The 10,828-nt window shown below is 39.9% G+C and overlaps 1 protein-coding gene across 1 annotated transcript; it reads right to left on the bottom strand.

Annotated features, from left to right (window-relative positions):
* Positions 1–3,900: 3,900 nt before the first annotated feature.
* Positions 3,901–4,845, bottom strand: LOC142255853 (olfactory receptor 10A7-like; the record flags this gene model as incomplete). Its single annotated transcript, XM_075327302.1, has 1 exon — positions 3,901–4,845. A coding segment is annotated over one exon (945 nt), but the record flags the coding sequence as incomplete, so codon positions are not given.
* Positions 4,846–10,828: the final 5,983 nt, after the last annotated feature.

The raw sequence follows: 10,828 nt of genomic DNA, 5'->3' as shown, positions 1-10,828 counted from the left end.
GCCCTCGGTTAACATGGAGTTTTATGTTCTGTTGCCCTACTTCCTGTCCAGCTGCTTAAAAGGCCGCCTCTAAGCCTAGTCCAGTGCCTGAGTATACTGCTTGCTGTGTGCTCCTGCTTTACTGCTGCTGCTACTTGATTACCTTTGGATCCTCCTGAAAATCTACCGACCGACTCTGGACCACACCCGGTTTCTTCAAACTGTGCCTGGACTCCGTCTGCCGTCTTTGGTCAGCACGTCTGCCCGGTTTCTTCCGGTTCATAACCATTCTGGACTTTCATCCCGTACGGACACTTCTGGACTTTACCGCTTGCCCCTTGTGTCCCGGCTGCGGCGCATTTAGGCCTTCCGGGGTTGATTGCCGGACAGTCCCTGTATAGGGGTTCGCTCTGGTGGTCTCCCTGGGGGAGTCCGGTGCGTGGCCCCGGGAATCCCCTTCGCTCCGTTTCGGAAAGGTATTTTCATGTGTTTGTTATACTGTGTATTTCCGTTGTGTATCTACCGTGGTTACATATCATAAACATCTTGTACCACAAACTCGTCTCTGGCTGTCATTGCCCTAACGCTATCGAAATCCTCAAAACATACAATAGTATTACAATTACTTACCTAATCGTTGATCGTTGACACGTCGTTCCTTTCCCGAATATCGTTGCTCTTGCAGGACGCAGGTTGTTCGTCGTTCCTGCGGCAGCACACATCGCTATGTGTGACACCGCAGGAACTAGGAACTACATCGTATCTGCGGCCGCCAGCAATGAGGAAGGAAGGAGGTGAACGGGATATTCCGGCCGCTCATCTCCGCCCCTCCACTTTTATTGGGCGGCCGCTTAGTGACGCCGCTGTGGCACCGAACGAACCGCCCCCTTAGAAAGGAGGCGGTTCGCCGGCCACAGCAACGTTGCTAGGCAGGTAAATCCGTTTGACGGGTGTAAGTAATGGTGTGCACCACGGGCAGCGATTTGCCCGTGACGCACAACGGACAGGGGCGGGTGCTTTCACCAGCGACATCACTAGGGATGTCGCTGTGTGTAAAGCCCTCTTTAGATTAGATTTGTTGCATGAGTTTCATGATTCTGTCTTGAGTGGTCATCATGGGGTCACAGCTATGCAGAAAGTGATTGCTAGACTCTTCAGTGGCCCTTCCATGTTTAATGATCTAAATATTTTTTATACATTTGTGAAGTTTGCACACACACTAAAGTCTTTCACAACCCGCCTGCTGGGTAATTGGCTCTGTTGGCAATTGCCAAAAGATCTCGGAATCATTTGTCCATGGATTTCCTTACGGATTTGCAGTTAGAGGAAAGACTGTTATTTGGGTGGTAATTGCCCGATTCAGTAAACATTCGTATTTTGTTCTTTTATCGGGGATACCAAATGCTGAAACACTTTCCAGGTTGTTTATCAATCATGCGGTGAGATTACATGGTATTACTTTGAACATTGTATCTAATAGGAAGGTGTAATTTGTCTCAAAATTCTGGAGAGCATTTTCAAGCAATTGGGGCTTGATATGTCATCTTCCTCTGCCTACACCTGGAAACCAACAGTCAGACTGAAAGGGCAAATCAATTTTAAGGTGTTTCGTTGAGCTCAGCATGAGGACTGGTCCTCATTATTACCTCAGGTTGTGATCGCCTTTAACAGTCGACTTAACCAGTCTACTAGAACCACACCTTTCTTTTGTAATTATGGTACTCATTCTCATCTTGGTGAATTCTCTATGATGAGTTCTGGGTGTTCTGGAGTAAAGGTTGCGATATCGAAACTTGAAGATGTCTGGAGGGAGGTTCAAGAGAATATTGCGGTGGCTCAGGTTAGCCAGAAACGGGAACGTTTGGTTTGTTTTCTAAAAATATAAAGTTCGAAATTTGTAAGGTTTAAGGTTTTAGTTCCCCTTTTTAATTTTACTCCTTTTTCATTTACACCTTTTAATAAAATTGGTACTTTGTTATTTTTCCATAATGCTGGATTACAATATTATTTATATGGGTAACAAAATTAAAGTGGACAAGGAAAATAACGTCAAGCAGATAAAGAGTTTCTATAAAGCAGGTCATTGTTGCAAACATATGGAACGTTAAAGAGTAACTTAAAGAGTAATGAAGTAATAATTAAATAACAATTTAATAATAATAATATATAATACATACATATTATATAGTATATATATAATACTACATATAATAAATATATATATATATATATATATATATATATATATATATATATATATATATAAAAATATATATATATATATATATATATATATATATATATGTGTGTGTATATATTATAATAATAATAATAATAATAATAATAATAATAATAATATTAATTTAAATAATTAAATTAAATAATTAAAGAACCTTAAAGAATAACTTGTTAGTGCCTTTTAGACTTGGTGAGAGGCTGGGGGCTGACATTATTAAATGTGTGAAAAAGAAGGTTTTATGAGATTTTAATGTCCACACTACAAAAAAAAACCAAAACAAAAACATGAGGCAAATAACATTACCATAGAACAAAAATACCCTGTGAGTAAAGTTTTTTTTTATTTTTAAAGGTATGCAAGATAAAGTATAATACATAGTCAGTAGAATATCAGAAAGGGGGCTCTTCAGATCGGTGAAATGAAGGGTGGACTGTGATGAATATAGATGACATTTTTGTTTTTTTGCAGCTTGCCATACTCGTGGTGGCGATGGGCAAGGAGCGTTTACAGCCCAATCAGATACTGGAAATTCCAATGTTTCACTGAAATGAGCAAGGTGAGAATAATCATGGAAAGTAGAAGACTGTCCATCTTTCAGTCTGTGAGAGCAAAGTAGAAGACTCAAAGAAATGCCATATACAGGAGCGTAATGATCGCGGTCACAGGGATCGCGACTGCAACTGGGCCCAGGGGGCCACCGGCCCCAGCTCCTGCTTCATCTGGATGTGCATCTGAGGGGCACATCTAGCTGAAATGCATTGCAGTGCAGAAACCTGTCGGATCCCTGCACTGCGATACATGGTGCTGGCAAACAGAAGCCGGTATCTTTCAGCGGCATACCCATAATGGAGGAGGCGCATGACAATGATGTCATGCATTGCCATAGCAGAGGCAGGGCGAGTATAGTATATAACAGGAGGGGTCCAGGAGAGGAAATATGTATACCAGGAGTGGGACAGTATATACCAGAAGAGTCCTCAGGAGGGGGACACTATGTTATTACTATATATTATTATAGCGCCATTTATTCCATGGCGCTTTACAAGTGAAAAGGGTATACATAAAAACAAGTACAACAATCATGAACATTACAAAAATAACTGGTACAGGACGAGCGAAGACCCTGTCCATGAGGGATCACAGTCTACAAGGGATGAGTGAGGTTACAGTAGGTGAGGGTAGAGCTGGTTGCACAGTGGTATACTGGTCTGAGGGTTACTGAAGGTTGTAGGCTTGTTGGAAGAGGTGGGTCTTCAAGTTCCTTTTGAAGGTTTCCACGGTAGGTGGAATATATACCAGGATGGTGGCAATACCAAAATGGTGGACATTGTTAACAGGAAGTAGCTCACGATGGGGGACGTATATACCAGGATGGGAAACAAATTTACCAGGAAATAGCCCAGGGTGGGATATATTAGAATAGGATAGGGGACATTACTACATAATGGGGAGCAACAACTCGTATGTCTTTATAAGACTTAGAACTCTAAATGAACACGTACATATACATCTGACCAACATGCGGGGATGGAGGGGCCCAGGTCCAAATTTTGCATCAGGGCCCATTGAACTCTAGTTACGCCACTGGCCATATAGTATTAATGGAGGATCGCAGGAAGCAGATAGACATGTATCTTCTGAAGAGTTACAGACTCGGGAACAATTAATAGATACTCAGTTTTCTAGCCCTCTAGCTTACTTTTAGAAACTATCTTCCTAACTGCATCTTTTACATCATTATTCCTTAAAGTATATATAAAAGGGTTCAACATAGGAACAATAATAGTATATGTGAGGGACAAGAACTTTCCTTCATCCATGCCATATCTTGACTTTGGTCTCAAATACATAATAGTGCCCGATCCGTAGAACATAGTCACAACTATGAGGTGCGAGGTACAAGTCGAGAAGGCTTTTCTCCTATTTGCTGTAGGATGTTGTTTAACAATTGCCCAGATAATGTTAGTATATGAGATTAAAGTCAATAAAAAGGAACCCACAATAAGAAATGAAGATATTATTAAAGTGGCGAATTCATTGAAGTGTGAATTACTACAGGCCAGATCAATTAATGGCAGAATATCACAATAAAAATGGTTGATCCTATTGGAGCCGCAAAATGGCAATATATATAAGAATATGGTTCGTATAACAGCAAGTGTGGTCCCGATGATCCAACAACCAATCACAAGCCAGATACAAACTGCCCTTCTCATAATACTGTTATACAGTAATGGATGACATATGGCATTATATCGATCATACGCCATGGCGGCCAACATGTAGCATTCGGTACTGCCCAGTACGAGAAAACAGTAGAATTGTACAGCGCATCCCAAGAAGGTGATTGTTTTCTTGCGTGAGAGAAGGTTGACCAACATTTTGGGAACTATAGTTAACAAATAATTGATTTCCAAAAACGAAAAGTTAGCAAGAAAAAAATACATAGGTGTATGAAGATTTGTACAGAAGCGATATATAAGAATTATGAACATATGAGCCAAAAGTGAAATCTTAAAGATGCTGATTAAGACCAAAAAGAACAGATATTGGAGCTGAGGATCATCGGAAAACCCCAGAAGGATAAATTCAGTTATGGTAGTCTGGTTTCTTGTCTCCATATTGGTTCAATATTTCAGCTATTCTTTTTTTTCCTTTTATTTTCACAAATCCTATTACCAAGTCACATTTAAAATAAAAAATACATCATGATCTTGTTAATAATTAATATTTCTGGAATAAATTAGATTTTCAAGCTAAACCCATGTTTAGGTGATCCAAGTCATAATAATCACATAACAAGTAACACAATAATAGAGTAGTTTACCTAAACTTTTCTAATTTTAGCCCCACTGGTCACACTTTCGCAAAAAAAAGGGTAGAAATATCCCAATCTGTAACAGTTAAGTTATCAGAATGTAACTTATCTAGAATATATCCTCCTTGGTACATGAGTCTACGGGTGACAGACAGTCATGTGGTTTCTGGCCATAGAAGGTCACAGCGTTTTGCTGCGCAAAATGCTCCCTGACTTTCCATTGTTCCTGCTGTCGGTGTTCATTGGTATAGGTAGCTTTCCTGCTGGAGTCATCTCTCCTCCTTTTGGACCCAGCAGGAGCTCGCCTACCACCCGGCTGCTACACATCAGTATTCTCTTGGTGCTTAAATACTCCTTCCTTCCTTGGACTGGTGCTGGTGATATTATTCTATTTTTTCAATCCTGGTTGCAAGCAGTTGGCTTGTACTCCTCTGTGGTGTTGTTACTGAAAACTTTGTTGAACTTCTACCTGAGTCATCTGTAAATATGTAGTTCATGCATTTTCCCTGTGTGTCATCATTGTGTCTTCTATAGTGTTTAGTGGGGTTGACTATGAGCTCATCCCATCCGTTCCCTATTTAGAGCCCAGCACCAGGGCTATGGCTTGGCGCATAGGTGCAGAACCTATCTAGTGTGGTGAGGGACCCCAAGGACCATCAGTGGCTTTGGCCAGGGGTCACCATCTTCCCCTTCCCTAAACACTTGGTTTCCCTTCCCTTTTACCATTGGCTTGTTTCTCCCAAGTAGGTTCTGAAAGCCTTTGGCACAGTATGTCATAAATGCTTGGGAACGTGCACAGCGCATGTGGACAGATGGTATTTGCTGTAGTTTGTATGTGGGCATACCTTTGTAGTCTTTAGTCTCTAAAGTGAAGAATGTTCTTCACTCCTCTTCATCTCAAGAAGGTAGGAACTTAGGAAGTCTCTACTATCCACCCGCTATTTGTTATGGAATTATCTGACATGGAGACACCACCCTTTATTCCTTTGTCCTGGACCTCTCACATTTTCTCTATGTATTGTACTAGTAAAGCTTTTGACATGTTATTTCTTGTTACATATTACAGATTAAAAAAAATAAGGAAATTAGTAAAGTGTGACCAGAAGCTTGGCCAATTACCATAGATGTAGTCAACCTTTATACATTCATCGAACTCCCCAAAAGGTTTGCAGCTATTTGTTGATTGTTGGAAAATAAAAAAATCCCTTTCACACGCGGGTTTTCTGAAGGAACGTTTTGAGAAATTACTTAAAGAGAAACTGTCAGCACAATTTTGTAAGGTAAATTATAGACATGGCTGTAATGACGCTGGAATACTGATTGAATTGAAACCTTTATGAAACAATTCCACTTTGTTGTTCTTCTGTAACCAGCATTTGAAGTTTGCTAATTAGTAGGTCTTCTCCTCCCTGTCTGTGATTCTCTGGCCCCTCTACCACCTTCATTTTTTAAAGTATGGAGAGATAAGGTATGCACACCAGTGACTATGGAAGGGGAATACATGTAATAGCAGAAACTGCTGTGTGAATACTGACATGAAAAATTCAATAGCTATTTGTAAGAATGAAATGTGAAAAATGGAACCTGCATTACTGCCATGAATATATGAATAAAGAGAAATTTAGCTACTGAATTGATCAATGCAATAGAGCCCCAACACTACGCCAAAGTATTTCTCTACGTTGGGGTCCCTAGCTTGTATGTGTCCTCTCATGCAGTTAAAAAACTTACCGTGTATGGGAAGCGGAGACCCAGGCTATATATACGATGTGGATTGGCAATAGGTGTGTATGGGGAGGGTTCACAAACGAAAAACTACTAACATTAAGGAATAACGTTTGGAACACCATTCTATGTCTGAACTGGGTGCAAAAAACCTAAAAAACATCACTATGGAGAGATAAGGTATGCACACCAGTGACTATGGAAGGGGAATACATGTAATAGCAGAAACTGCTGTGTGAATACTGACATGAAAAATTCAATAGCTATTTGTAAGAATGAAATGTGAAAAATGGAACCTGCATTACTGCCATGAATATATGAATAAAGAGAAATTTAGCTACTGAATTGATCAATGCAATAGAGCCCCAACACTACGCCAAAGTATTTCTCTACGTTGGGGTCCCTAGCTTGTATGTGTCCTCTCATGCAGTTAAAAAACTTACCGTGTATGGGAAGCGGAGACCCAGGCTATATATACGATGTGGATTGGCAATAGGTGTGTATGGGGAGGGTTCACAAACGAAAAACTACTAACATTAAGGAATAACGTTTGGAACACCATTCTATGTCTGAACTGGGTGCAAAAAACCTAAAAAACATCACTATGGAGAGATAAGGTATGCACACCAGTGACTATGGAAGGGGAATACATGTAATAGCAGAAACTGCTGTGTGAATACTGACATGAAAAATTCAATAGCTATTTGTAAGAATGAAATGTGAAAAATGGAACCTGCATTACTGCCATGAATATATGAATAAAGAGAAATTTAGCTACTGAATTGATCAATGCAATAGAGCCCCAACACTACGCCAAAGTATTTCTCTACGTTGGGGTCCCTAGCTTGTATGTGTCCTCTCATGCAGTTAAAAAACTTACCGTGTATGGGAAGCGGAGACCCAGGCTATATATACGATGTGGATTGGCAATAGGTGTGTATGGGGAGGGTTCACAAACGAAAAACTACTAACATTAAGGAATAACGTTTGGAACACCATTCTATGTCTGAACTGGGTGCAAAAAACCTAAAAAACATCACTATGGAGAGATAAGGTATGCACACCAGTGACTATGGAAGGGGAATACATGTAATAGCAGAAACTGCTGTGTGAATACTGACATGAAAAATTCAATAGCTATTTGTAAGAATGAAATGTGAAAAATGGAACCTGCATTACTGCCATGAATATATGAATAAAGAGAAATTTAGCTACTGAATTGATCAATGCAGAAGAGCCCCAACACTACGCCAAAGTATTTCTCTACGTTGGGGTCCCTAGCTTGTATGTGTCCTCTCATGCAGTTAAAAAACTTACCGTGTATGGGAAGCGGAGACCCAGGCTATATATACGATGTGGATTGGCAATAGGTGTGTATGGGGAGGGTTCACAAACGAAAAACTACTAACATTAAGGAATAACGTTTGGAACACCATTCTATGTCTGAACTGGGTGCAAAAAACCTAAAAAACATCACTATGGAGAGATAAGGTATGCACACCAGTGACTATGGAAGGGGAATACATGTAATAGCAGAAACTGCTGTGTGAATACTGACATGAAAAATTCAATAGCTATTTGTAAGAATGAAATGGGAAAAATGGAACCTGCATTACTGCCATGAATATATGAATAAAGAGAAATTTAGCTACTGAATTGATCAATGCAATAGAGCCCCAACACTACGCCAAAGTATTTCTCTACGTTGGGGTCCCTAGCTTGTATGTGTCCTCTCATGCAGTTAAAAAACTTACCGTGTATGGGAAGCGGAGACCCAGGCTATATATACGATGTGGATTGGCAATAGGTGTGTATGGGGAGGGTTCACAAACGAAAAACTACTAACATTAAGGAATAACGTTTGGAACACCATTCTATGTCTGAACTGGGTGCAAAAAACCTAAAAAACATCACTATGGAGAGATAAGGTATGCACACCAGTGACTATGGAAGGGGAATACATGTAATAGCAGAAACTGCTGTGTGAATACTGACATGAAAAATTCAATAGCTATTTGTAAGAATGAAATGTGAAAAATGGAACCTGCATTACTGCCATGAATATATGAATAAAGAGAAATTTAGCTACTGAATTGATCAATGCAATAGAGCCCCAACACTACGCCAAAGTATTTCTCTACGTTGGGGTCCCTAGCTTGTATGTGTCCTCTCATGCAGTTAAAAAACTTACCGTGTATGGGAAGCGGAGACCCAGGCTATATATACGATGTGGATTGGCAATAGGTGTGTATGGGGAGGGTTCACAAACGAAAAACTACTAACATTAAGGAATAACGTTTGGAACACCATTCTATGTCTGAACTGGGTGCAAAAAACCTAAAAAACATCACTATGGAGAGATAAGGTATGCACACCAGTGACTATGGAAAGGGAATACATGTAATAGCAGAAACTGCTGTGTGAATACTGACATGAAAAATTCAATAGCTATTTGTAAGAATGAAATGTGAAAAATGGAACCTGCATTACTGCCATGAATATATGAATAAAGAGAAATTTAGCTACTGAATTGATCAATGCAATAGAGCCCCAACACTACGCCAAAGTATTTCTCTACGTTGGGGTCCCTAGCTTGCATGTGTCCTCTCATGCAGTTAAAAAACTTACCGTGTATGGGAAGCGGAGACCCAGGCTATATATACGATGTGGATTGGCAATAGGTGTGTATGGGGAGGGTTCACAAACGAAAAACTACTAACATTAAGGAATAACGTTTGGAACACCATTCTATGTCTGAACTGGGTGCAAAAAAACCTAAAAAACATCACTATGGGGAGATAAGGTATGCACACCAGTGACTATGGAAGGGGAATACATGGAATAGCAGAAACTGCTGTGTGAATACTGACATGAAAAATTCAATAGCTATTTGTAAGAATGAAATGTGAAAAATGGAACCTGCATTACTGCCATGAATATATGAATAAAGAGAAATTTAGCTACTGAATTGATCAATGCAATAGAGCCCCAACACTACGCCAAAGTATTTCTCTACGTTGGGGTCCCTAGCTTGTATGTGTCCTCTCATGCAGTTAAAAAACTTACCGTGTATGGGAAGCGGAGACCCAGGCTATATATACGATGTGGATTGGCAATAGGTGTGTATGGGGAGGGTTCACAAACGAAAAACTACTAACATTAAGGAATAACGTTTGAAACACCATTCTATGTCTGAACTGGGTGCAAAAAACCTAAAAAACATCACTATGGAGAGATAAGGTATGCACACCAGTGACTATGGAAGGGGAATACATGTAATAGCAGAAACTGCTGTGTGAATACTGAATGGGAAGCCTGGGTCTCCGCTTCCCATACACGGTAAGTTTTTTAACTGCATGAGAGGACACATACAAGCTAGGGACCCCAACGTAGAGAAATACTTTGGCGTAGTGTTGGGGCTCTATTGCATTGATCAATTCAGTAGCTAAATTTCTCTTTATTCATATATTCATGGCAGTAATGCAGGTTCCATTTTTCACATTTCATTCTTACAAATAGCTATTGAATTTTTCATGTCAGTATTCACAGAGCAGTTTCTGCTATGACATGTATTCCCCTTCCATAGTCACTGGTGTGCATACCTTATCTCTCCATAGTGATGTTTTTTAGGTTTTTTGCACCCAGTTCAGACATAGAATGGTGTTCCAAACGTTATTCCTTAATGTTAGTAGTTTTTCGTTTGTGAACCCTCCCCATACACACCTATTGCCAATCCACATCGTATATATAGCCTGGGTCTCCGCTTCCCATACACGGTAAGTTTTTTAACTGCATGAGAGGACACATACAAGCTAGGGACCCCAACGTAGAGAAATACTTTGGCGTAGTGTTGGGGCTCTATTGCATTGATCAATTCAGTAGCTAAATTTCTCTTTATTCATATATTCATGGCAGTAATGCAGGTTCCATTTTTCACATTTCATTCTTACAAATAGCTATTGAATTTTTCATGTCAGTATTCACACAGCAGTTTCTGCTATTCCATGTATTCCCCTTCCATAGTCACTGATGTGCATACCTTATCTCTCCATAGTGATGTTTTTTAG

Source organism: Anomaloglossus baeobatrachus, chromosome 11, assembly GCF_048569485.1.
Source record: "Anomaloglossus baeobatrachus isolate aAnoBae1 chromosome 11, aAnoBae1.hap1, whole genome shotgun sequence".
Classification (NCBI taxonomy): Eukaryota; Metazoa; Chordata; class Amphibia; order Anura; family Aromobatidae; genus Anomaloglossus; species Anomaloglossus baeobatrachus.
The sequence above is the reverse complement of the archived record's forward strand: the minus strand, read 5'-3'. Positions and strand labels throughout refer to the sequence as shown.